The sequence below is a fragment of the Grus americana genome, chromosome 13 (genome assembly GCF_028858705.1).
Source record: "Grus americana isolate bGruAme1 chromosome 13, bGruAme1.mat, whole genome shotgun sequence".
Classification (NCBI taxonomy): domain Eukaryota; kingdom Metazoa; phylum Chordata; class Aves; order Gruiformes; family Gruidae; genus Grus; species Grus americana.
Window position 1 is genome coordinate 2,674,464 of NC_072864.1, and position 27,086 is coordinate 2,701,549.

General features: G+C 54.9%; 1 protein-coding gene across 3 annotated transcripts in view; it reads right to left on the reverse strand.

The window, feature by feature from the left end:
* JPH3 (junctophilin 3) overlaps positions 1-26,806 on the reverse strand; it is a 58,228-nt gene extending 31,422 nt beyond the window's left edge. Inside the window, exons 1-3 of one of the 3 annotated variants that reach the window (XM_054841022.1) lie at positions 26,394-26,806; positions 25,238-25,849; positions 8,353-9,130 (exon numbers count right to left, since the gene is read on the reverse strand). In XM_054841022.1, coding sequence (XP_054696997.1) covers positions 8,353-9,130; positions 25,238-25,619 — 1,160 coding nt within the window. In that variant the 5' untranslated portion in view covers positions 25,620-25,849; positions 26,394-26,806. Of the gene's footprint in view, positions 1-8,352; positions 9,131-23,875; positions 23,973-24,063; positions 24,231-25,237; positions 26,333-26,393 lie in introns of those variants that run through there. The other 2 variants (XR_008579172.1, XM_054841023.1) reach the window with 2 other exon arrangements.
* Positions 26,807-27,086: the final 280 nt, after the last annotated feature.

The following is a 27,086-nucleotide window of genomic DNA, read 5'->3' on the forward strand; positions in this document are numbered from 1 at the left end:
ACCAACAGTTCCCAAATAACGTGGCACGTCCCTGGAGGGTAACACACGAGGACGGGGCGGATTGGCAGTGAGCAGGCAGCAAAGGGCTGCTGCCCACCATCGGAAAGGGGTTGCGGAGGTGGGATAACACTGAACAGAAGGTCTCGCCGGACAGCGGGCTGAGCACCGGGCACGGCCACATCGCTGCCACGATGGGATTTTAGGGTGCCCAGCACCCTGAAGAATTGGGACCTTTCTTAGTCACAACTTTAAAGGGATAATCGGTCGGATCCACGGGTTCAATCCCCCTGGGATTTTCTGGGGGGGAAAATTCGCTTAGCAGGGTCTATGGTCAAATCCTTTAATTTCCTGGATTAGGAAGCGAGGACAGCTTGTCATTTGTCCTGCGTGGAGGAGACAGAAATCTCATTGCTCGAGGCTTTTCAAACCGACTACAAGGGCATCACAGAACCGGGAGCCTCCAAGCGCTGTGCTCCCCCCACGGCAGTGCCGGTCCCCCCAGCATCCCAGTCTGTGGGAGGAAGCAATGCCCACTAACACCAGCAAGGAAAATACTCAATATTTTTGCCCAGCTCTGCATTTTCATTTCAATTGCGCTCCTGATATTGCTTTTGCCTCTCTCCAGGGAGGAAGGGGCTTCGGGGGGGGGGGGGGGGGGGCAGGAGCAGGGGGGTGTTGGGGCTGTTGCTGCAGGGAAGCGGGTGGGAGGGCGGCTGGGGCGGGCAGCCGGCAGGAACGCACGCCAGAAACCCAAAACAGGAGCTGGGAGAGGAAAGAAGCACTCAGGCCTCTCTCGCGAGAGGGGAAGGCAGCGTAGCTGCAGCGTAGGGACCCCAAACCTTCCCCTCAGCTCTCCTCTGCTATCAAAACTTCGGGGTGCAGCATCACCGGGGTGCAGCGCGGGAGCGGGCAGGGACATGGCGCAGCAGCTCCCACCGACACCTTTGGCGGGGTTTAGGGTGGTGGGACCGTCATCACCCCCCACTTCCAGCCCTTGGGCTCGGCCGCAGCGTGTACAGATACTGGTGTGTACCCCCGCCGGTATCCCAGCACCCTGCGGAGAGTGAGGATGAGGATGGAGGAGAGCGATGGGGCTGTGAGGCAGCCCGCCTGCCAGGCAGCTGCGCAGGCTGGGGGAGGATCTCTCCCCTCCCGAAGATCGCTGAGAAAAGCAACGCTGCAGTTTCTGCTTGTTGAATAGGAAAAGCAGCAAAAAGGAAAATCAGGGGCTGGCTTTTTTGTTGTTGTTGCTGGCTTTTTCTTCCCCCACCCCGATGAAGGGCTGCTCCACCCAAAAGCTATCAGGCATCAGCGTGAAGAAGAGGCTTCACCATCCTCTTCTTCAGCTCATTCCCTCTTCCCTGTGCTATGCAGGCAGGAGGTTAGTGTGTTAGTGGGGGGATCTAACACGGATCAGGGGGCTGAAATCATCCCGCACCATCTCCCGAGAAGGGCTGATTCTGCACCGGGTCCAGCCCAGCGGGACAGCAGTGCCGGCCACTCAGCCCATGCGCTAAGCCGGTAAAAGGCTTGGATTAGAAACCAGGCAGATGATCCAGGCTGCGAGGGGCTGCTGTGCGATGCCAGAGAGGAGGAGGAGGAGGCAGCCTCCCCTTCGGCCCCCCGTGCTGCCCCCCACCTCCTGCCCAGCTCTCCGGGGCAGCCCCTACCCATGGAAGCAGCGGCTGCCAGGAGTGAATCACCCTCCCATCCTTCCTGCCTTGCTGCCCACCGGTGCCATCCCTGCCCGTTTCCATCTGGTCCCGCTGCAAAGGCGACCGTGGAGCCGGCACCGGCACATCACGCTCTGGCACCGGCACATTGTGCTCCTGCCCCGGCATAGCTTTCCCATCCCGGCTCTGCCACCGGGTGTTTCGCTTCCTCCTGCATCCCAAAACCTCTCTCCTGCTTCACTCCATGGCAAAACCAGCCCCTTGAGCCAGCGCTTTGCCGTGTCTGACGGGACCGCACGGATCTCAGAGATCTTCCCCGATGAGCACGGGGAGGAGAGCAGAGCCAGTCGGGATCACAGCAAATACAACGGGCTGCGAATCTCCGCTCCGCCCGTGTTATTGCATCACGACCCGGCAATGTCGGAAATGATGATACAATGCATGTTGTACACCTGGGCCACGGAGCCGGGGTGTTTTAGTTCATATTCGGCTCAGCGGAGGGCAAAGGCGGTGGGAGCCGCTGAGTTGGGAGCGGTGGGAGAGCAATGAAAGGAGAAGGGCTAGCGAAACCCATGCTGAGCTGCTCTTCTAGAAGCTAAAAAAGACCCTGCTGAGGTTTTTCCAGTTGGATTACTTTGTAAAGCATCATTCCTATGAAAGGCACTTAACGTCCCAGCCTGTGCACGTCTGTGCACGGATGTGCCCCTCCACCTCTGCGCACAGAGGCAGGCAGCGGGGTGGCAGTCGGGGACACGCAGAGCTGGCCCTGTACGAGCGTGCCAGCTAGTCCTGACTTCTGACACAGCCGCAAAAGGGCTTAACGCTGTAAGTCCTGTCTGAGCAGGAAGTTATTAAATTGCCATTGCAGGAGAACTTAAACAGTCATGGTGCAGGCAGCAGGTCCCACAAGAGCCGGCAATGGGTAAGGATGTGATGCTCCGGGATGCCATCCGGCGATCCGCCGTTCCTCAAGCATCCTGGACTAGAGGTGGAAATTGTGCTTGCCGTGAGTCAGAGGTACCCGCGTCACCCCGGCTGACAGCGGCACACGAACGGGAGGAATAACAGCTGATCCTAATCTCTGCCGCCGCGGTATCGCCCGACCCCTGTCAACACGCAGGAGCTTGTGCCCAGGCAGGAGGAGCGGAGGGAGGTGGCAGAGGGAAGGAGCTGGCAGGAAGGAAAGTCGGCATGCTCTGCCGCAGCTCAGCTCTGTCCATGGAGCCTGCCAGCCCCGGGCTTCACTGCTCTCTGCATTGCACAGGGGCTGGCTGCGGGGAGAGAGCGCAGGAAGGAAAAAGAAAATCCTGCCGTAAAGAGAATTACCTCCTGTCCCAGCTGACCTCAGCCTTCGAGTCACCTCCATCCATCCATCTGTCCATCCATCCATCCATCCATCCTTCCATCCATCCCTCCCTCCATCCATCCATCCCCTCTGTGCTGCTCTCCCAGTCGCTCTGTCCTCTGCAACCCTCAAGGCAAGGACGGAGAGACTGGGAAGGGATGGAGGGTGCGTGCTCTCCCTGCATGAGACCCGGTGGGTACTGGGTGATGCCGTCAGTGACCCCATCGGTCCCCAACGAATGGGTAGAGGTGACTCCTGCACAGCCCCAAGCTCCAGCTGGCAAACACCGTGCCGCAGGGAGCTGCGGATGCTGAAACACTTGCATCCACAAGGAAAGGGGCAGCAGCACTTCTTCAAGGGGCCGTGAGTGGAGGGAAGCCCCCCTTGGACCCAGAGGCGACTAAAGAGGGGCTGGACAAGGTGATGGGAGGCCCCGACACACTTGGTCTGATCCCTGAAGCATTCGTTCAGCCCCATCCCTGCAGCTGGTTCAGCTGTGACCCACTTCAGCTTCAGTCCGCTGCCGGCTCGTCCCTGTCATCCGGACCCGAGGAAGGGGACACGTAACCCTTTTGGGGCCACAGCGGTCCCCTTAACCCACATCCCTCCTCCTTCCTCTCCTCCCTCCGCAGCGAAAGCCCCTCCAGCAGCACGAGGTGGGGATCAGGGTGAGACTAATGCGGGAGCCCCGCAGCCACCTCCCCCAGGCGTCAGAAAAGCCAGCAGAAACCTTAAATCAAACGCGGCCAAGTACAATTGCAAAGCTGCAGGCACAGGCCTGAGAGAGCATTAAGCAGCATTATTATGGCTCGGCGTACTGCCGGTAGTGACATTACCGCAACTTAAAATGTTTGGGATCAGAACTGCAGAATCTATTCTTTTCTGTGGGTTTTGCCTGGGCTGCATTTCCATTTTTCTGAAGAAAATACCTGTTTGGCTCAAACAACCTTCTGCACTTTGCTGTTCAGCTCTCCGGGGCTTTTCTTGCCTTCCTGCTCCCCATTGTACGTCAAACACGGACGGATGCTTCGCCCTCGCTGCAGCATCCTGAAGGAGCATCCATGCTGAGTCCAAACATTTTCCTTTACCCGTCCTCGCTGCCAGGTTGTCTTTATTCACTTCCTTTTTCTTTTTTTTTTTTTTCTCCAGTTTCCCTTTCTGAAGTTGAATGACGCTGTGCTAATTTGTAGCCCGACTCCTCCTGAGACTATTGAGCTTAATTATATTTTTCTCATTGTTGATGAATGCCTCAGCTATAATTATGCCTGGAAGTGCATTACTTAGGACTAACCTGAGAACAGCATCCCCTCTGGGGTGCTAGGGCATCGGCTGCTCCGAGGAGCAGTTATTTAAGGTGCTGAACAACGGGGACCCATGAACCTTGTGCTGGAGAGGAGCCGAGTGCTTGCCAAATGCCGCCCGTCCCTGGGACTCACATCCCTAGCACCGGTGAGGACCTTCCTCTCATCAGTAGTCCAGCCACTAATTACAAAACCTTGAACTGTGGTAGCAGAAGGAAACCCTGGAGAGAATTAGGGTCCGTCTGCCTTGCATTAAAACTACCATCATCTGTCGCTGGGAGCTGGAGTCAGTCCTGAGCTCCTCCCAAGCATCTATCCTCCACGTCCAGCAGCTCTGCCGAAAGCCGAGGGGTGAGGATGAGCTTCCTGGCCCACCTCCTTTGCCTGGATATTATATTTTCGTTGACCGTGACACACCAGTGCCTATGGACAATTTGCCTTAGATATCAACGTTATCACTAAGGAGCCCGGAGCCGGTGTCGCCAGTGCATCCTTCATCCTTCCAGGGTAGCAGCAGAAAGAGTGACGGCTCTTGGCGCATAAGAGAGGGGAAAATGAAGCACCCCACAGCGCAAAGACGACACCCTGCTCTTTCATTTTAAACGGGCTGAAAAAGGGATCCCTCTCTGGCTATCTCTGAAAATCCATAGTTGATATCAACGGTAGTTTTTCAGACCCCCTTCTCGCCCATCGACTTCATGCAAACTATTTCAAAGCGGGAGATATAAGAGGAAAGAAAGTGTAATTTCATTTTAATTGCATCGAAGAAAATTTAGGAGAATCATCTTCTGAACCTAAAAACTATTCCTTAGATGAGCTTACTTTTCTGTGTCGCAGATAACATCGTGCTCTGTTCAGACTAAAACAACTTTAAGAATCCAATTTACTTGTCTTCAGTACACTATGTTTTTAGCCTACTTTCCTTCGGAAATGGGGCTTACTTATGTGATTGTGCTGTTTATGTATCTATATGCCATCACTCCCACACTAATAACTTTTGAACGTGTTGGCCAATTCCAACCAAATCTGACAGAGCGGTAGAATTTTCAAAAATACTGAATTCTTACAAATTTAATGAAATACGTGGGTGGGCACATATTTTCCCCCACCAAGGGAAAGGCTGCAGAGTGAACTCAGCCGTATTATTAGACAGAAGAGAATACACACACACACACACACACACAGAGACCAGTGCTGTTATAAAATTCCCAGGTGCTGGTAAGCCAGAGCTCACGTCAGTATCAGATGGGGAATACAGCACCCCTGAGCCCCAAAGCCACCGAAACGAGCACCAGAACTCCTCTGCCAATGCACCCATTGCCTATTTTGTGCATTTCTTTCCGTTTGGACAACACGGTTTGGTCTGAGGACTGCAGGGGAGTGGTTAGAAGCTTTAAAATGAATCCGAATAATTATATGAAAGTCTTTCTAGCTGGTTCTAGGTTTGTAAAACCTTGCTTTCTTCTGGTTCTGCGTGCTGGGATGCAGCCGAGGAGAGACCGTCCGTGCAAAAACCCTCGCAATGGGGAAGAGCTCGAGCTGAAGGCGCACGGGTTTCAGACAAAGCAGCTCTCCCCATTTGCATTTTGAGGTCCTTGGGCCTCTCCGGTGCGCAGCCCAATTGCAAACCCAAGACCTGGAGGCTGAGCCTGTACGCCCACCTAATCCCACCGTCCCCGTGTCTCCAGCAAAGCCTAAATCTTGTGATTCGGCTGGAGCCGAATGGTCTGGCTCTTCGTGGATAGGTTTTGGGGCCTCAGCGTAAGCCATTAAACACAGGCAGCAAAAATTCCCGGGACGGATGTCATTCACGGTTGGTACTCCAGCGCTAATGCACAGCACGCGTCACGTCGGAGTCTGTCTGCTCCCGGCTTGTGCAGCGAGAGATGGGCTGTGCAGATCAATAAAGGGCTTTTCGACACACCAGCAGCCCTCGTGCACCGGAGGCGATGGCTGTGCCATAAAAAGAGCCAAGCCCTGGGTTCCCGGCGCCTGCTTCCTTCCCCGTGTGTCTAGTCAAAACCAGACTAGTTAAAACCGAGCGCAAACGGTGGTGGGAGCCGGGCTGCAGGATGGAGGTTGCTCACGGAGCATTTTCTGGTGGGACCAAGTTCAGTCTCTGACAGAGTATCCTCAACGGAGTGCATTCCCATTCCTTTATTTCTTTGCATCGTCACTGATGACCGAAGGGGTCCTTTGGGACCCCTTTTCTCCTCCGCCATGCACAGGCGTGGTCGCAGGCTGCATCCTCCCTCCCGGCACTGCCGCTGCTCTCCAGCAGAGCTCAGGACCGCGTCAGCCTGGCCGGTGCAGGGGAGGAAGGTGTTCATGCCCAGGCATTGCTATCTAATTTCATTTTTTCCCCTTCTTTCTCATAATTAGAAGGTGGAACATTATATGCCAAGAGCTCATTAAAGTATTTCCAACATGGGGGGTCATATCTCTTCCAACTCCCGCTCTCATGGATTTCCAGGACCCTTACCACCTGGGGACAGAGGACACTGAGGTTCTCAGACCCGGCATCCCACGGCAGACAACAGCTCCCCATTTCCAGGATTCAGGCCTTTGTATCGAAGCATTCACATCCCCAGATCACAGGGAAAGATCTGGTCTTTCCGCTGCTCTGCAGTCTGTTTCCTACCTGGCAGACTAGTGGGATTTTTATTATTTTTTTTTTTCCCAAAGCTTTGACAACAATTTGGTACAACATCAGCTCGAAAACATCATCAAGCCCAAATATGCTCCCAAAGCAGGCCTGGGAGTCTCATTCACATTGCAGATAAGTCATCGGCAGACGTGCTGATAAAGATTTCAAGTGTGACTCTGCATACAAATGATCCAGACCCAGCAATTAATCCAGCACAGGCAGCTGAGGAGGTACCTGGGTTTTTCCCCTAACCCCAGCCCTTGTTCCCCAGCCTGGCTGTGATGTGTAGCGCTCGCTCAGAAACCGGAAAGGAATGACCATGCTGTAATAAACCATCCCCAAAATGTGATCCGAAGGGCCCTGAATTCGGCAGAGGAGCCTTTCCTCCTCGGCTCACCTCTTGTCTGGGCAGTCGCTGCAAGTCACGAAGCTCCACGGCGCTTGGGTTGGTCCTGCTTTGAGCTGGGAGTTGGACCCTATTTCAACCTAAAGTAGACATGAACCATTTTTTTCCCCAATCCTGCTGGTTTTCAGGTGAATCAGGTCCCTGCTCTGAATCACTGAGCGGTTCCATGATGGCTACAGCCAGTCCGAGGAGTGGGGGCTTCCTGAGGCTTGTACGGATTATTTGGGCACCCAGATCTGCTGCTTTCTAGCAGAGCCTCAGGCAGGGCAAATCCTCCCAAAGCATCAGCTGCAGCCAGCGATTTGACTGCTTTTCCACTCAAAACCTCTTTTGGGAACAGAAATAACTGGGAATCCTCCCAGCACAGGCCAGCCCTGGGATGGTTTCTCTTGGCTGTGTCAGAGAGAGGATATGGGGCAACAGCATCTCAGGAGCACTTCTGCTAAGGGTATCATCCTGCTTATTAAAGAGGCTAGGGAGAAACTCAGTAACTACCCCCGTACCTCCTGACAGCTATCAGCATGTGAGCCCCACACAGTGACCCACAAGGGCAGTCCCACCGTGGCGCAGCCACCAGCTGCACAGGCTGCAGCGAACGCACCGCTCTGCGTGACCCTGCATGGCCTCGAGGGATGGTGTGGGAAGGTCGTGCGTCCACAGCTCGCTCGGAATTAGCAGAGGGACAATTCGGCTTGGATCCACCCCATTGTGAACACCTCCCATGAGGCTTGGGCAAGCCCAGCAGCTTGGCTTTCCAGGATGCTCCTCGCTCCCCCTTCGGGGTCCAGATTGCACCGACCGCTGCCTGTGCCAGCAGACGCCCACCGCAACGCTCCCCTGCCTCCAGCAGCTTCTCTGAAATACCCCCCTGCCTCAGCACCTACTATCGCACAAAGTCCCATCCCACTTCTCCCATCAAACCGCAGCCATCGGGGTGGGACCCGTGCCAAGACGCCGTGCTGGGACATGGACCACCTTACCTGGACGCCGCGATCTCCGCTTTCTGCTTGGCGATGGTGGCCGCCCGCTCAGCCGCCTCGACGGCCCGATCCACCTTCTCGCGGATCTTGCTGGCCCGCAGCGGGATGAGGTTCTTCCTCTTGCCGCTGACCAGGACGTTCTGCTTGTACTTTCCCTCCTCCTTGGTGCCGTCGGGGAAGGTCATGCAGCCATAGCCGTGGCGCTTGTTGTTGGCCCATTCTCCCTCGTACTTCAGCCCATCCGAGCGTTGGCTCACCCCAAAGCCTGACCGCTTGTCGTTCTTCCACTCACCGACGTAGATCTCGGTGGTGGTGGCGTCAATGTCGTCTTCAATGACGGAGAGCTCGGCTTCGCCCTCGCCCAGGCTGATGGTGGAGTTGATGTCGCTGGCGGTAGAGCTGACCGTGCTCATCCCGGCTTCGCTCCGGAAAGAGCTCTGCTTGCTCCGTTGGCTGGCCAAGGAGCTCTTGGACTCGGACTTACGGAGCTTGAGCCCGCTCAGCAGTGACCGCCGGAAGATGCCCTTCTTCTTGCTCTTGAGGATCTCGGCGTCGCTGTGGGCCATGAGGACGAAGCCACCCCGGGAGACAGCGGGGCTGCCGGCCACCGCCGGTGAGGAGTCGGGGTGCAGCGCCGTGCCGTTGGTGTGTTCGCTGCGCAGGGAGTTGATGGACGTCCTCAGGGGTGACCTGATAACCGCAGCCATGCCATAGGGAACGCTCTGCCGGACGCCGTAACCCTGGCGCATCCCTCCGACCCACTGGCCCTGGTATGTCCCTGGGAAAAGGAGACAAAAGGAAAAGAAGGGGTTCATGGCTTGGCATCCTGCGGACCACTAATTGCATCAAACTCCTCTGCGAGCCCTTCGTTAGTGGGAGCAGCAAAGTGCAGCTCTGGATCCCAGTCCCTCCTCCGTGACAAGGACTGTAATGTCACGTTGCGGGAGGAAGAAAAATAACGTCTCGGTTGGATCGCAGGCGTGCGCTCCAGCTGCAGCGCGGAAATATGAGAAACCAGCCAAGGCACCAGCGCGCAGGGAGCGATGCTTCAAGGAACTGCCCCTTAGAGCAACCCCTAATTGGAAAGGGAAGGGACGGGGACACAAGACAGGGGAACTGTTATCTGGGAGCAGACTCTGAGCCCGTCCGTGCTGCCGGCAGTGATCAAAGCGGATGGTATATTGCAATGCATTTATTTATACACATAGTGCCTTTCATCCGGCACACAGTGGAAGGGAGTGGCTCTATAGAAATAAAGGCCTCACAGAGTGAGATCCATTCGGTTATTCTCCTCAGAAACGTGCCCCTGTTTGAACGCCTACATTTGCGTGGGCACTTACTGGAGTTGCTGAACTGGTTGTTAGTGGGATGAAACGCACGTGGGACCTCGCCGCAGCACTGGGGATGGAGGCACAAGAAACCCATCCAGCCTGGGAAGTGCAACCGGAGCATAACACTTGCCCTGGGCACCGAAACGAGCGGTGATAATCTGCCCAGGGTTTATAAACCCTTCCCCTCCTGGAGCTTGGCGACTGGCACGCTTTCTCATTTTATCCCAGCTGGTTGAACTGTGGGGCTTGTTTTTATTCTTAGGTTGGCTTAATCTGCTCTGGGCGAGCTCGAGATGCGGTGATTCACCTCCCGCCTAAGCTCTCGTGGGGTGGATTGATGAGCCCGAGGACGGCTCCTCACCTGGTACTGGTGCTACTGGGATGCTGTGGCTGGTCCCAGCCCCGGGCTATGCTGCTGCCTCCCATCCCCGGCCGGGGATGAAAGGAGCAGGGCCCCGTGCCGGGATGGGCGCAGGCAGCACCTTGCAGCGTCGGGGCCTCCCTTCGCACCAGCCCCACTCCCACATGCAAAGGGAGTCTTAAAATAGATTTGCTGAAATAGTGAACCCTGTGGGAATCAAACCGAAACGGTTCCGATGACAACGGCCTGGATGATTACCGCCGGCTCGGTCTGGTAGAGGCTTTCCAGCCCCTCTCTGCACAAAACGCTCCTTGCCCTTAGCAATCAGGCTGTGATTCGTAGACATGAGCAACCCGTCGGGTCCACCTGAGCCGGCTCTTTTGGCTGCTAAAACATTGTTCCCTGAGACTTATCTGCCTTGCTGCAGCATTTTCCTTCTCAACATTTTCCAACAGCCCAGCAGAAAGGATTATTAAAACGGGCTGTGCTGGCCATCCCCATCCCAGATAAACCCTACTCTCGCTGCAAGGAGCGATCCCAACCCTACAGCTATGCATCCTTTTGCTCCGTTTCTTTCCTCATCCCCATCCTACCCCCAGGAGTTCCTCAGGGGTTTCCACTGCCCGGTCCCTGGGGCTCAGCGGCAGCTCTGGAGATGGGTACGGGCTGGAGCGGCTCACGCTGAGCATGGGAACTGCTCCCAAGAGCATGAAACCAGCACCCAGGCACATTTTGGGGTGCATTTTGGGGTGCATCAGCTGTCTTATCTAATAGCTGCCGGCACTTTGCACAAACCCCCTTGGGGCTCAGGCATCCTTCCTGGTGCTCCGATGCAAGCAGCCCCTCAAGGTGCTATGTTATCTGGGTGATGGCATTGTGCACCCCAAAAAAATGCCAGCTCCAAGCTAGGGGACCCCATGAAGACTGCCTTGCAGAAGAGGCATGGAGAGGCAGGGCCAGGCAGTCAGGATTTACCAAGGGTTTATAGGATTAGCACCAGGGAGGGAGGCAGAGCTCCGGGATTACGGCAAGCACTGTCAGGGCAGGGTGAGGAGGTGGTGGCAGGGCTGGCAGGGAGAAGGGTAGGGGACAGCCAGCAAGATGGCTGGAAAACAGCTCAGAGGAGCCGTCAGACACATCCTGTGGTTGGGTTTAAGCAGTGAGCCTGGCTTTCCCTGCTGCAGCCCTCTTTGGTGTCCCCAAGAGCAGGCAACAACCGATGCCATGCACCCACGGCTCTTCCTGTGCCCAACAGCACCTGGAATGGAGCCCGTGGCCGGGCAGAGCCCCCCAAGCCATCCGTCCATCCCCTGCAGACCTGGCACCATCTCGCTCCCCTTTCTGGCTCCCTCCCAGAGCATCTCGGCAGGACAACCTGCTGGGGGTGACAGGCAGCAGCTGGGTGAGAGAGATTTCCTCCAACACCCCGAGCACCCCTGCAAAGGCAGCCCCCCGCATGGCTTGGGATCTCCTCGCACCGTGCTCAGCATCCCATTTCCCCTGGAGATGGATTCAACGGGTTTCAGGGAAAGATGCCAGTGTGGGCGAGGGAACAGGGAGAAAAGGTCCTGCATGAGATCCGTCAGAGCCTGCCCTGACCACGTCTTGTCCTCCCTTTCCCTTGGCTGAATCCTTTGACTTGGTCCCTGGCCCCAGGCAGGTCCCTTGACCTCCGTGTCCCCTAGCAAATCTGCAGCTGAAAAAAAAAACCCCAACGGATTAAACCTAAGCACCGTAAAGCAAGCACGGCCCTTTGCTGAAAACCAGAGGCAGCAGCAAAGAGCAGAACAAAGCGCTCTCGGAGCAGGCGTGACAGCGCGTCTCAGCTGGAGCAGAGGCGGCAAATTGGTCACAGCAGGTTACAGCTGCAGCGAGCGCCTGTGCGTATCTCCAGCAAGGCAGAGGTGCCCTGGAAGCTGTCATCTTTGCATGGCCTTAAAACCTGCTCCTAGAATTGCACGGCTGCCAGGAGCAATCGCTGCATCTCCTTGGCAAGGCTGATTTTTTGAGGCAGAGGATGCAAGGACTTGAGGAGCCATCCCATCCAGGTGGCCCGTCCTGCTTCTCCCCTCCCAGCATCACGGAGCAACTCCCAGCAGAGCAAAACCCGAACCCCAAGTCTGTTTTCATAGATACTGTTGCTCTCCTGATTGCTTCCCCGCTGGAGGCAGCAGCATGGGTTGCCTCTGGGGATTGCCTAGGAGGCCACAGTCACCTCCCCGATGGCCAGCGAGACATGTGGCCACCTTCATGGCCACCAGCAGATCAAAGCGCTTCCTTCCAAGGAGCTGATTTCATCCATTCTGCCTCACCCAAACAGCACTCCTTCCTTCATCTGACTTGATTAGGTTTTAAACCCTTAAATATCCCAGGATTTGGCCACGAACGCTGGAAGGTCTCAGAGCCATCTGATCTGCATTGCTAAGCACTGTCACCTCCTCCCCTTGCACTGCTCAGCTTAACCTCTGCCCCCGAACATTTGCAGATATATGCACAAAGCTTAATCTCACAAGGAGCCGGGAGATTCTTTCTCCCTGCAGAGGAAACAGGATTTTATGGTTTTCCACTTTACGTGCCAGGATGGACCGGCTACGGCTGTGTCAGAGCTAGGGAGGTGAGCAGGGAGCGGGCAACGGGAAGCCCGTGCGGCGGGGAGTGTGGGACGGGGCTGGGTGTAACAGGACAAGCACGTGTGATGCAAAAAGTCCCCAGACTGATCTGCTGAGGTGCTGAACAGAGGTCCTCAAGGACTTCAGTGCAAACGTGGAGAGCTGAGCACCTCCCAGGGTCAGGGCAGAAGAGCAGATGCCCTCTTTACCTGTGGGTAAGAGGGGAACATTCCTCCGTTGGGATGGGAAGTGGGGAGCAAGCCAACACTACTGCAATCCTGGCCACAGGCTGATTGCTTTGCCCAAGCCAGGGCACCATGGAAAAGAAGCAAAGCCACTGTGATGGAGGAGAATTGCTGGGGAGGAAAATGTGCCAACCTCTTCCCTCCAGCCATGCAGGTCACTGTCATGGATGACTCCAGGATGCCACAAATATCCATCCCACTTCTGTGTGGCCCTTTTGCACTGGGCAAAAAGGACAAAGAGCAGCCGAGAAAGTCTTGGAGACGGAAAGAAAATCCTCCTGAGCTAGGTAATTTGTGACTTACTACGGTAATACAACCGAAGCAGCAACCATTTCTGTGTTGTAGCTCTTTCCTTACTATCAATATTTGCAAAATGCTTCCCAAAGCATTAATTGCATGAGATTAATGGAGTGATTGCATTGGGGAAAATGCAGCATCCAGGGCAGCATTGTGCAGGCAGCTGTAGGCAGCCGAGCTGTGCGGCCAGGGGTAGGGCTGGAATCGTGGACAGATGCAGGACAGGAGAGCGCTGGAGAGCCAAGCAAAGAAATCTCAGCCGCCACTACCATCCTGCTGAAAAGAAGGTCTGATCCTGCCCTGGGAATGGGAATTTTGCCATTCTTTGTAACAGCAGCAAGATCAGACCCGAGGGGATAAACAGGTTGTGCTCTCGTTTGCTGCGGTTTTATCCCGGGGAAGACTTCTTGACTCCTGGTGTAATCACTTCAGCAGGATTTGGCCAAGATAAAGGTGATGCCAAGAAGGGTGGGGATGTGGCCACACGTGTGCACACGTATGGAGCAGAGATAAGGAGAGGGCATAACCTGAGGCTGGGAGAAAATAACTGAAGTCATCCTGAAAGATGGATCGGTGAGAATGTTCCTCTTTTGGAAACAGCAGATGGGGCGTGAGAAAGGGACCGGGCTCGCAAGAGCGACGAGGAAAGTCGGGATGGGATGGAAACATGGAGGGAAGAAAATGGGCAATGGGGTTGTTGGCCATTTGTGCTTTTAAGCTTGGGTTTGGGGATTTTTTTTTGTCTGGCTCCTCTTGAAGCAAGGTTGGGCTGTTTCCAAATGGCTTTTAAAACTCCTGCAGGAATTTCCATTGCCTTGAGGACTGTGCGGAGCCCCATCCCTGGCCGGAGCCAGCCAGGCTGAAAGCAGAAAGCGGGAAGTCACTGGCCTCCAAAGCATCATTCCTGATGCTCCAGCAGAAGATCATATGTTTTGAGAAATGACAAGTACCACAAAGTAATCTAATTTGTTGCAGTTATTCAGCGCTTTCTCAGCATTTGGCTCAGGAGGTTAAAATTCATTCTGGGAAGAAAGCAGAGTCTGCAGGGCTGCTCCTGTTGTCCCCATAATGCCAAAAATCCCTGAAATCAGGGTTCGTCCTGGTTTGCACCATGCAGAAACGGGGAGGTGAGCGAGACCCCGTGCAAAGCCGTTGGTGAGATGGCTGGGTGCAACCTCTGTGCCTCGCGTTGCCTGTTGGAAACAGGGATAACGCAGCAGCACTCCAGCAGTTCAGCTGGGTATTGGGAAGACCAATTGGCTCCAATTTGCAAAGTGCTCCGGGAGGATCTCAGGTATCACAGACACCAGGAAGAACGATGGGTTTCCATTCATTTCCTTGGCTTTGCCAAGGAGTTTTTGGGGATTTTCCTGGGGAGTGGGGAAGGAGGAGACCAGTCTCCATCTCCAGCTCATCTCCCCGGGGTACAGCCACTGCAGCGGGACTTGCATGGGTGTTTGTGGGTCCAGGACTGTGGAGGGAGCTGCTCGCTTTTGCAGATGAGGTCTTCACCATGGCGGGGAAGAGACAACCAAGGGCTTGCTCTTCCCACATGCAGCACACTGGGCTGAAACCTCAGACAAGAAGAGTCACTTCGTTGATGCCATTTGCCTCCATACCAGGTGCCTTTTGCACATAAGACAGCGATGCAGAGGGAAAGAAGACCTGAACCATCTCCAAAATGGCCTTTCTGGCGCAGACGGAGGTTGCCTACAACATTGCACTCAGCAGGTAAAGATGAGAAAGGCCGGAGGGTGGAAGCGCCTGGCTTTGCTGCTTGCTGAGGGGCTGCCTGGCACCCATGGTCCTCTCCTGCTTACAGCGAGATGGTGAAGACCAACAACGATGCCCAGGGCAATCTGGCTTTCAGACTAATAAGCAGCACCAGGAGTTCCCTTAGGGCACGCTGGAGCAATAGGCGGATTTTGAACAATATGGGGGGGAAGCCCCAAGGGAGGATGATGGGCTGCTCACAGCCCCGCAACGTACGTGGGGCTTCCCTTGGCCCAAGGTGGGATCATGCGCTTGGATATAAACCTGACCCATCTTCACCATGGTGTTGGAAGGAGACAGAACTCAGGACTTTTTGGGTTGGAATGGCTGCATTTTCTTTCCTCCCTCTCCCCGTACCCAAGGATTTGGCATTTTTCAGGCTGCTGAGCCCTCTGGCCCCAGTCCAGGAACACCATTAAGTACAAGCGTTACGGACTGAAGGCTGCTCGCAGGCTTATCCTGCACCGAGACGGCCGGTTCGGTGTCCTGCAGGACGAACCCCTCGGCAAGCACATGGGGTAAAGCACACGGGGAGATTTGCACAGACCTGCCCTGCCTCGCTCCGCTTCAGTTTCTCACACGGAGAAATTCAAGCAGTTATTTAGGATGTTATAAAGCATTTTGAGGCCCGCGGACACATACATATTATTATCACAACATGACCTCGGAAAAAGTCAAATGCTTAGAAAACTATTCCTTACCCATCAGTAACACCGAGATAAAAACCCCACGAATAACCCACTGTCATAGGTCAACGCAAGGCATTTCCAGGTGAGCTAAAATAACCGGTGACACGGGCGCAGCTGCAGGTTTCTCTGTAGCCTCTGTCCCACCCTTGATGCACAGCCAGATCCGCCTGCTACGGTGACTGTGTTCGGCGATGGCAGCGATCCAAACCTCCCAGCTCGCTTTCGCCACTCAGTGAAATTTGAGAACGGGGTCTGAGTTATCCGAAGTGCCCGTCCACTTTTCAAAACCGAGCAGAAGTCATTAGACCTTGTGAATTGCTAGTTTATCTCGTGAAGGATCCTTCCTGGTATGCTCACCGCCCCTCTTATCTCTGAACTCTGCAGCATATTAATTAAAGATGTCTGATGGCAATAATTAGGCCGGTCTCTTGAATTATGATACAAGGAGCAAGTTTTACAGATATCCCTTTCCAGCTATACGATATCAGAAAGGCCCAGGGAGGCTTCATGCAGAAATCATGTTTAGCATCCCAGAAACATCCATCCCAAAGAGAAGATGTATGAGAGACAAGAGAGGAGTGGAGGATGCGAATTCAGCCTCGGTCCTGATGGTGAGATAACGGCGACATCCTTGTCGGTCACCCCGGCTGATGCCCAGCAGTCAGGGGGCTTTGCTGGTAAAAATGTGACCCCCAAAAGTGCTGCCTGCATGTATGGGTCCTCCCGAGCACGCACACGGGGGCACGTTTGCTGCCAAGACAGCCCAAGAGCCGTCCTTCTGCGCTCTCACTCCTGGCAGCAGGACAAGGCGTTGCACTGGGTGACTTGCATTCCCCGCCCTGTCCCCAGCTGATGGTCGGAGAGCAGCAATCGTCCCCGAGATGGTCACCTGTATCCTGCTCTGGCATGATACGGAGGGCTAGGACTTGCCACCTGCATTGCCCACCGTGAAAGGTGGGAATCGGTGATGGTGCGTGTGTGCGACGCCGCACGGATACGGCCTCAGCAGCAAATTATCTTCCCCCCCCTCAGCCCTGCCAAGGCTCTCCATGCCTCTGACCATCACCAAGGCATGCTAAAAGCACAGTCAGATGCTTCTGCTGTGGCTGCTAATTTGCCAAAAATACGCTCTGGTAACTGCTTACACAGGGGAAGAAATAAAGTATGGATTTTTGAGTATGCAAATATAATCTGCAGGCACGAACACGTGATGGATGTTAGTCATATTGCTTAATGCGAGGCTGGATACATACATACACGATGGGCACTGCGAGGTCTGGGCATCCTTGGAGGAGAGAAGGGGAAGAGAGAAAGGAGAAGGGAGAAGAGCAGAGCAGAGGGGACTAGAGCAGAGCTGCCACGGGCTGCTTTGCTACTGCCTGGGGGCTGGGTAGCATTAAGGCTGTTGCTGAGGCTCAAGAAATAATAAATCATTACACGTCTGCAGCTCATATCAGCACGGTTAGCTTGCACTTTTTAAAGCTAAATGGCAGGGACGCTCCACCTAAGGAAACGAACCAGTGGAGTTGTTGGGTTTGGATGATGTACCGCAGGAGATCGCTTGGCAAGCAGGTAGAGATGGGTGCAGGGCTGGCAGAGCCGGCACCTCGCTGGGCACCTCTGCAGGAGCAAGAGCTGGGGGCTGGAGAGAGGAGACGGATTTATAGAGCCTCATGCCACAGCCAGGGAACCTGCCTCCTCCTCTGGGGATGCAAACAACGACGTAATTTCAGTTACTCTCTGGCTGAAATGCCACAGATCAGGGATTGCTTAACTGTTCTCCATAGGGAAAATCATCTGAAAGGCAGGTTCAGATGTGGCAAGAATGCCACATGGGGAGTCCTTTATATTCTCATTGCCATGATGACTGCCCCAAACACACTTTGCAGTCAGGAGATCAGCAGAACGAAGCTACTTTCCTCACTGGCAAACACTAATGTGCGTCATGGTATCACAAAAACTGCTGATATTTGCACTTACAGAGGGGAAACTGAGGCACAGAGCGAGACAGAGGATGAGCTCCTCCACCAAAACGCTTCCGCTGCGGGTACAAAGTGGCTTTGCACAGCCTACAGCAAAACTACGGCAGGGCAGGGAACGGGGCAAAGCCCCGAGCTGATGTCCTCCCTCTGAAGATAACCCCAGCTGCGGGAATTAAGCCATTTTCCACAGGGACCGGCCAGTGACAAATACATGACCGTATAATGTTAAGGAGAAGCAACCCCAGGGAAAAAAATCACATATGGAAATTCAGCTCAGGTAACATCTGCGAGAGGAGCAGCCCCCCCAGACCCGCGACTACGTTCGGGCTCGCCCGACCATGGATTCTGAGGCATTTTGGCTATTTGCTTCGAGGGGGAAAAACTCAATTTGCTCTCCATTTGCAGGAAAACACAAGTCCGTCCCGAGCATCCCCTCCCTCTTCCCTCTCATTGTTTCTGTATCGCCTGCTTCCCCGAGCCTGTTTGCGTTCATTAGTGATTGCCTTCTCCAGCCAGCATTTGGAGAAATGCTTCAAACCATTATAATGATGATCCAATCTCAGCATTGCTAATTCTGATGGAGCTCATAATGCGTCTCAGGCCAGTCACGATTTTCCTTAAAGCTCCAGGTCCTGGAGTCAGGGGAAACAGAGCTTTTCAAAAGGAAGGAACTAAAGAAAGAAATTTCTAGTCTTCCTGGGAGTGGGAAGTTCTGGGTTTGCCAGAGCCAGGGAAAATCAATGGAGCATCATCCCCTGGTGAAATGGGGCCCATAGTTTTGCCCAGGGCAACTGGATTCGGCCACCGACTGGGTCCAAAACCAGGATGAGGCTTTAGCACGAGGGATGCGAAACACATTAACATATCGCTCAGCACCTTTATTACAGCTAATGTGCTCCTCTCACAAAGCAGAGTGAAATCGGGCTAATGCTTAGTCCGTTAATCCTCCAGCGCTCTAATCCTCGTCGCAAACTCTGTGATCTCACCCCATTTCTCAGCAGAGCTCACGGGAGTAAAGGCTAATTCTCCGACGCTCACAAACGGCACTGCGTGCCGGCACCGGGTTTTGGAGGGCTGCATCCCTTGCGAGGCGTGGGAGATGCTCAGCCACATGGGACGAGGCTGAGCTCCCCATGGATTGGGGACACGAGGCTGCACCAGGAGCGGGGACAGCACAGGATGGGATGAGGCGAGGGCAGGGTTTATTTATTTCCTGAGAAATAACCGATCAATCCCTTGGTGAGTCCAGGGAAACACCTTGCAGACCCAAAGAGATGCCCTGCGCAGAAAATCATATCATTCTAGTGATCATCACGGTGCGAATATCTGCAGACTTTGGGATCTTGCTCTGGCTGTTCACTCATTCATGAAAATTCATGATGCTCTGCTGTATGCTAAGAGTAAGTGGAACCTCTTCAGGGAATAATATTGGGAGTGACTGTTCTAAGGGAATGCTCATGCATCGATTGCAATTTTTAAGGATTTTTGATTCAAAGGCCAGAATCTGTCTGTGAAAAGCCACTATCAAACCCCAAAATATAAACACTTGCCATTCCAGTAGTTTTTTCCTCCAAGCTCCCCTTTTCTGTTAACAGTCAAATAAGCTAATTCTATGTTAAACAGCTTATTGCAGGGGAAACTAGTATCAAGGGTCTCCTGTAATTATTGCAAACCCTTGCAAAAATACCCTTTCTTGGTCAGGATTTCAGTCAATGCCAAACCCAGACCCCAAACAGGCAAAAACTGCAAAATCTCACAGGACAGATGCTAAACCGCAGCGTTGCCCCCTATAAGATGATCACCAACCCCATCCTGCCCGGCTTCTGTATCTTCAAGTCATGCCTACATTAATACAGATCATTCATCTACATCGGCGTTACCTGACTCAGAGCATTCAAAATGAATCAGGTTCATTTTAAAATCAAGGCATTTTTAAACAGAAGGCATTTTTAGCTCTCGTCTGCTGGTTTCCAAGCCCATAAGAATGACTTTTCTGCAATAGTCTGGGTGGAAACCTTGCTTTAAAAATGAAGCTGAAAAATCTTGCAGAATCACATGATTCCACAAGCTGGAGCTTCAAGGAAAAAAAATGTTCAGCTACAGGAGCAGATGTCACCCAACCACGAGGAGCCCCATGGGATATCAAATCACATGCAAATATCCTGAGATTTGCATTAAAAGCTGCGAGAAACCCCGGGGTAACCCAGCCCAGCATCCCCAGTCAAAGGATATTAAAATTGTGTTTCAGGACTTAAGTCACCCTCTGTTATGGGTCAGGGAGAGGCAGGGAAGGGGGTCAGATTGCCCCAAGGTGGGGGTCCTCCGCCATCCCCTGGAGCATCACGCACCGGACAAAATCCTCGAGAAGGTGGAGCTGGGGTCTAAGCCTGTCTGGCAATTTCTATCTCCCGTACTTTTCCCCGGGGTCAAAATCCTTCTTCCTCTGTCCTGAGCTGTACCTGAAACTAAGCAGCATGTTCCAGTGAGATAAGTAATTACCATGACTTCATATCATTTATTTTTAATGACACCGGTCAGAATCTTCATTTAGTATTTTGATTCATTTCTCTATGTTCGGCGTGTCCCGACGTTTCAGTTATTGCTCTCCTATAACCACCGTCGCACTGCCAGCATCTTCTGTACCAAACCTAAATAGCAAGATGCTTCACAAATTAAGTTCATAGTTGTTGGTTTTTTTAATTAGCAGGTTCTTAGGGGGTTATTAGCACCCGCTAGGGCTGTGCCTGGATTCTGCAGGAACCGGGAGGATCGGGGGATCAGGGCACGTCTGTATTTGCTTGTTTCCACCCACTATTTAAAGTGCATCAACAATTCCTTCCCGGCAGCAAAATAAGACGAGAGCTGATACTTTTAAGGTAATTCTGACATCTGCGCTATGAATAGATCGCATGGAAATTTGTCCTCCCTAGTTGGTTCCCTGCAGCTGTAGAGGAACCCGTGAAAAACCCCGGTAGGGAGAGAGGCACGAGCAGCCCTTGGTGATGCCCCTGCCCTCGGCGGCACCGGCCGGTGGTGGTTCATCCAAAACCACTTCTTGGCTCAGGTGAGGGAGCTGCGGCCCCTTCCCGGACCAGCAGGTCCCCCCTGCGGCATCCCCCGGTCCATCCCCCTGGAGAGACCCTTTACACTGGCAAGGGACCTGCTTTTGCAAAATATTTCCTGTTTTTCATCTCCTCAACCACTTCAAAGCCATTTGGTTGGTGGCTCCTGGTGCACCTGCCAAGAGAGCGGCTGGAGGTGTCACCGGTGCCACTGCAGAGGTAGGGAAAGTGGGGCACGGAGCTGCCACGGCTCCTGCCCAGGCAGGACAGGCTGCGAGAGAGCCCACGCCGACAGCTCCCACCGCACCGCTTCCCTCTCCCCGTCGTTTGCAAAGCACAAAAATTTCCCAGCCTGGGCCAAGAAAACCCACTTGCCTACTCACACGGTGCTAACAATGAAAACACTAATTATATTTCACTCACCTATCAAAGGGATGATTCATTTAGGTGAGTGGGCACGGAGGATTACACAAGATGAACACCACGATGCGACCGCCCGGCTGTTTCGGGGTAGCCCTCCCGAGAAACAAGGCTGTGTGGAGCACGTGGTCACCTGGGATGGGGCGAGGGGGCGGCGGCAGGAGGGACCCGGCACAGCCCCGATGCACCGCGGACACCTCCAGACCCGGGAACCGCTGCGAGCCGTTCCCCGAGGGCTGGCCGGGCAGCGGGGACCCGAGAGAGGGGCTGGTCCCCTCCCCGAGCCCCTGTCCGGTGTTGGATCCCAAATGCTCAGCCAGGCAGAGGTGGAGGGAGGAGAAAAACAGCTTTGGTAGGGACCAAAAGGGTGAAAGCAGATTTGGGGCTTTCTTCATCCACCCCATGCCATCCGCTGCCACAGCCATGGCTGCAGCAGCTAAACCCAAACCCAATGCAGAGCCCCAGGATCTCCATGGCAAGGCTGCAGTGACAACTCAAACTGTCCCCAGGGTAAAATCACCGAGTATTTCCAAAGTGTCCGAGGAGTTACAGAAAGGCAGGAACCAGCTGAGGTGTCTCCTGATCTCCAGACCTGCTCAGGAAAAGGTCTCCAACGGGAGGAGGTCTCCAACCCCCTGCTCCAGAGGTTCCACCAGTTCCAGCAAGCGCGACGGCAGCGGCCCCGGCTCACGTCGGTGCTGATCCAGGTGGATGCAGCCCCCTTCACCTCAAGCAAGGGTGCAATCCTGCTCCTGCTCTGGAGCCGGGCTGAATCGGGCCCAGCAAATGAGTGGTGCAACTCCAGCACCCGAGCGAAGCGGTCCTCAGAAGCCTGGTTTATGTAATATCTGGGTGCTTCTGGATGGGGGCAGGAGGGGGCAGGGATTTTTGGCAGAAGGATAAGGATTTGTCAGCAGTATTGTGGTTTGGGGGGAGTCCGAGTGAGCGCACGCACGCACGGGAAAGACAGGATGGTGTACGTGTGTGCCGCAGGTGCAAGAACGTGGGTCGGGCGTGCAGCGGTGCCAGGGAGATTCGGCAAAGTGTGGGCTCCCAGGGGAACAGCGAGGCTGCATTTGCTTATTTGGGCTCTGCGCGATAGGTTTGCATTGACGGATGCGGCGCAGGGAACACTGTTTGCATTCATCCGGCGCGCGCGTGGGTCAGAGAGCGCTGGCGCCGGGCTGGGGGCAGACCACGTGCGTGTGGGTATGCAAGCGGAGGGGCGAAGCGGCGTCTCGGCGTGGGGAGGAGAGGCGTGTGTGCATGGCGATGAGTGTGTCCACGTGGGAGGTGCGAGATCTGCAAGCTGCATGTGGGGGAAGCGTGCATGCGTGTGTGCGTGGCAGGCGTGAGCACCCGGCGTGGGGCTGGGAGGGGGGGAAACGGTACCCGGGGCGATGAGCAGAGCCGGGACGGCGGTGGGAGGGGGGGGGGGGGGCGACGCAGCTCAGGCCACCGCATGCCATACTCTACGTCCAAGCCCAACGCATCGACACGTGTGCATCAGTCATGCAAAATATCGCTCCCCAAGACAGCGCTGGCAATGGTTGGTGGAGTGTCGAGATGCGCCCTTACCCACTATTGTGCAAGGAAATGGTAAAATTGGAGTGAAACCCATGAATTCTGGGGCACCTCACTTCCTGAGCCTCGCTGCGCATTTAGGGACCCATCCCCTAGCCCTGGTTGATGTGCTAAAAAAAAAATAAATAAATAAATATGCAAGGGATGAATATTTATCTGTGGGTGGCAAGTGACAGATGCTGGGGCGAGGATTCTAGGATACTTCAGTTTGATGAAGGTAATAACTTGAATAGATTAATGAGAAACATCCTTCCCAACAGTTGCCTCCCCTGTGCCATAGCTACGCAGTCACCCTTCCAGCAGAGCTCCCGCACGCACCAGCTTCTGGCATCCAAAGGCACAAAGTTCGTTAAGGTTCGGTGTCCAAAAGGCTGGAGATGCCAAACTCTGGTGTTTTCCACCCGGAATGCAGACAGGCAACTGGGAAAGGGCCGTGGCCTCTGGGTACTTGCCACCGAGTTGGTGAAAGTGCAGTTTCGGCTGGGGTCAGTCACTCCGCGGTGACCGCTCAACCCAAATCGGGGGGAAGCTGGTGTGGAGGAGCCCGGTCGGGGCGTGCACGGGCTGTCCCTGCTCCCGGCAGCACGGTGGGCTTGGCCACAGGTACCATCGCTCCGCATCTTCCCAGCATGGCCGTCCCCTCCTCCTAGGAGGGTCTGCAGAGTCCCGAGGGGGGAGCATTTTGCTACAGACTCTGCCCTTTTCTCCCCCGTGATCCTCTTCCCTCCTCCTAAAATGACAACCATACAATACAGCTTTTCGGTCCCCAAACACCGAGAAGCCAGGCTGGCCTGCCAAGATGGAAGAAAAAGCTCTTTGCTTCTGGTAGGTTCTCAGAAATGGTGAAACTGCTGATAAGCCACCCCGATTTGGAGATGCTCCCCAGGTTTCCCCAAAAGCCGCTGCGCTGCAGTTGACGGGGAAGCGTGCCGGGGTGTGGGCACGTGCGTGCCCGGGGACGGGGCCAGCTCTGCAACACCCAGCCCTCCGAGACCTGTAGTTTGTGGAGACTTCTGTCTGCCTTCCTGCAAACCTCCCCGGCAGGGGCTGGGTGCCAGGAGGGGAGCAGGGCGACGGCACTCGTGTTAGGAGCACGCGGAACCCCCCCCCACCCCAACATCCCCTCCTGACTGCTTTGAACGTTGGAGACCGCGATTAATCTCTGACCAAGCTTTATTCTCAACTGAAGGACTGCTGGGATTTATCGACGGCTTGCAAACACACACCCGGCAGATTCCAGCTCAGACCCCAGCATTATTCCAGGCAGCTGAAACAAAAGGTTGCAGCTATATTTTCGTTTAGGAGAAAGCCACCAGCACAAAATTGTCATTAAAAAAAAAATCAAGAGATCGTTCCACCTCTCCCTTCGAGAGCACAAAAGAGCAGCTGCAGGTAACGTTTAATCTTGCCTCCCTGTACAATCACAAAGCAGCAAACTGGGTTTTCTAGAGAAAGGTCTTGCAGCACCTTTCAGGAAGGCTGCGATGGAGCTGATCAACGCTGCAATCTCCTTAATGTAGCAGTCCTGGAAAACGATAACGTCTTTAAAAATAAAATAAAATAAAATAAAAGAGCCTAGATGGACACGTTTGGCAGCAAAACAACGGGGCAGCGTTGCCGAATGCCCCTGGGTGCCGGCAGGTAGGCCTGCCTCGTATTATGGTGGCAATTTAGATGGAAGTAGCCACAAAACATGAGAGGATGATACAGCCACTTACAGCACAGCACCAGCTGTTTCTCCTAGTTCAGCCTTAAAGCTTGTTAGTCCAGCAATTTTTTTTTTTTTTGATCGCTCCAATTGGGTTTTCTTGTTTTTAATTTAATCCTAGTTTCCCCTCAACATCTCGTTAAGCCATGTTGACGGCAGAGAATAGCTTTGGTGATCCCTCTGAGCCCCTACGCTAAGCATTAAGCCGTAAACTAGGAATGTAAGACTCTTGTCTGAATTAAAGTCTTTTCCCTGGTATTATTAAGCGTGGGGCTGCGTTTGGAGGGGCTGCAGGGCGTGCGAAGACCCCCAGCCCCTCGCTGGAAGCCTTTGCGGCGCCAGAGCTGCACCCATCTGCCCTGGATCCCCCCGCACGCTCGCCTCCCCTCTGCCCCGGGTTGCTTCAACGCAAATCCTACAGGTTCCAGTGGTGCAGTCAGAACTGCCAATCCCATGTGCAACTTGGGTCGTCTCCCCACGGCTTGGCCCACCCCGTCCTCCCACCCCCCCCGGGGCGAGAGCTGGGCATCCCCCCCCACCAGCGCAGCCGGCTCCCGGCCCCAAAAAGCCTGGTCGAGGAGAGCCAGGGGGAGGACCCGGTGCCCAGAGACCCACTGAACATATGGGGCTACCTGTGGCAAAGAGCTGGGCTGATGCCGTGCTGGGCTGGTTCCCCGTCTCCTGCGAGGTATGAGCATCCCTCGCTCCAAGCTAGCAGGTTGCAAACTCACAGACTCCAGCCCAAAGCCAGGGTCCCCGTTCCGAGGTTTGTACCCACGCACCACCGCCCGCCCCGGCCGGGAAGGTATCGATGCAGCACCTACCTCCATCCGAGTAGGTCTCTGTCCCGTAGCCATCCTGTAATCCATTGCTCCAGGTGCCTTCGTACTTGGCCCCATTTCCAGTGCATTCTCGGACCCCGTATCGTCCCTTAAATCCATGGGTCCACTCTCCTTTGTACACCCACTTCCCCTTGCTCTCCATGCCAATGCCATGGCGCTTGCCCTGCGCCCAGGTGCCCTGGTAAGTGTTGCCGCTGGGCCAAGTGTAGACCCCCAGCACCTCAAAGCCGTGACTCCAGGAGCCCGAATATTCACCTTGACCCTTCGGGCCGGTACAGATTCCGTGGCCATGAGCCTTTCCGTCCTCCCAGCCTCCACAGTACGACCCTCCATCGTCAAAATTAAACCTTCCCCCACTGGACATGCATGTAATTCGGTTTGCAAATCCCCCAAAAGGTGAAAAAAAAAAAAAAATTAAAAAAATGCAGAAAATAAAATGCGAACGATGACTTGGGGAAAAAAATAATAAAAAAAAATCAAATCAAATCAAACTCAATCGAAATCATGCACCAGATCCAGGGAGCTGCTTAAGCCAGTTTCTTGTGATTATTCATTCTCTGGGAGTATGTTCAGGATCAGTTCTCTCTTCCCCTGCTGTGGAAACAGTATCATTAAAAAAAAAAAAAAAATAGCAGCAAGAACAGCAGCAGCTATTGGGTTTTGGTGCAAACGACTCCACCTAAAAACCATCCAAGGCAGGGAACGGGGGTGGGGGGGGGAAGGAAAAAAAAAAAAAAAAAAAAAAAAAGAGGCCAAATGCCAAGAGAAGGAAAAGGAAAAATAAACCCAAACCCGCGCTCCGCAGCCCAGCGCACCCCGAAGGGAGGACGCCTCACAGCCCCCGCTGTGACCTCCACCTCGGGCTGCCCGGCCGCCCAGCCTGGCTCCGGCGCAGGGCCGGGGGGAGCGGCGGGAGCGGCGGCATGGCGGGGCCGGGCGCGGCGGCGGGGCGGCTCAGCAGCAATGCGGTGCCTCTGCCGCCCTCCCGCTCGGCTCCCCCAGCCTCTCCCGCTCCGGCCCTCGCAACGCGCACGCACCCCAGCGCCCTAAAAACCCGCCATCGCCTCCGTTATCCTCCTCCTTCTCTCTCTCTCCCCCCCCCCCCCCCGCCTCTTTCCCCAACCCGCCCCCAGCAAACCTCACTCCCGGGGGTACCCGCTCGCCTCGCCCGGCGGATCCCACATCTTGGCCGGAGGATGCTCGGAGAGAGGTTGGATGCCGGGGTGAGGGGCTGGGGGTCGGGGGAGGGAGTGGGGGGGGGTGGGGGGGGCAGAGGGCCTCCGCTCGCCCCGCTCTCCCCACGGCCTCCCCCCACCTTCCCGGTTCCCTACGGGGATAAATCCTGCTTATTAATGAGCAGGGATCCTGAGCTTTCTGCTCTGCCTCATCTCCCGGCTCCTGGCTCAGGGTGGATTTAAAGGGACAGGAACTGCGTCGCCGTCGCCTCCCGCCCCAGCAGGGCCGCGGCCCCCCGCAGCCCCCCAAGACCCCGCCGCAGCTCCGGGATGCTCCCCGGTTTTTATTTATCCCTTCATCTCTCCCCTGCCCAGCTCCCGCCGCTCTCCCGCTGCTTCTCCCATGCGACGAGGGGTTGGCTGTCCCCCGCCAGACCCGGGGGTCCCCGTTTGCAGGTGGATGGCTGGGGTGGGGGGAGGACAATGAGAAAGGGCCAAACGCCTCGTTCAGCACCGCCAACGCCAAGTCTCCGGGCAGACTTTGCTCCGTGCCTGGTCCAGTACGCTGCGACTGCAACACAAATTATTTATTCATGAAAAGGCCGTGCTGTCGCTCGGGGTTTATGGCAGCGGTCCGGGGCTGGGTCCCCTCCCGG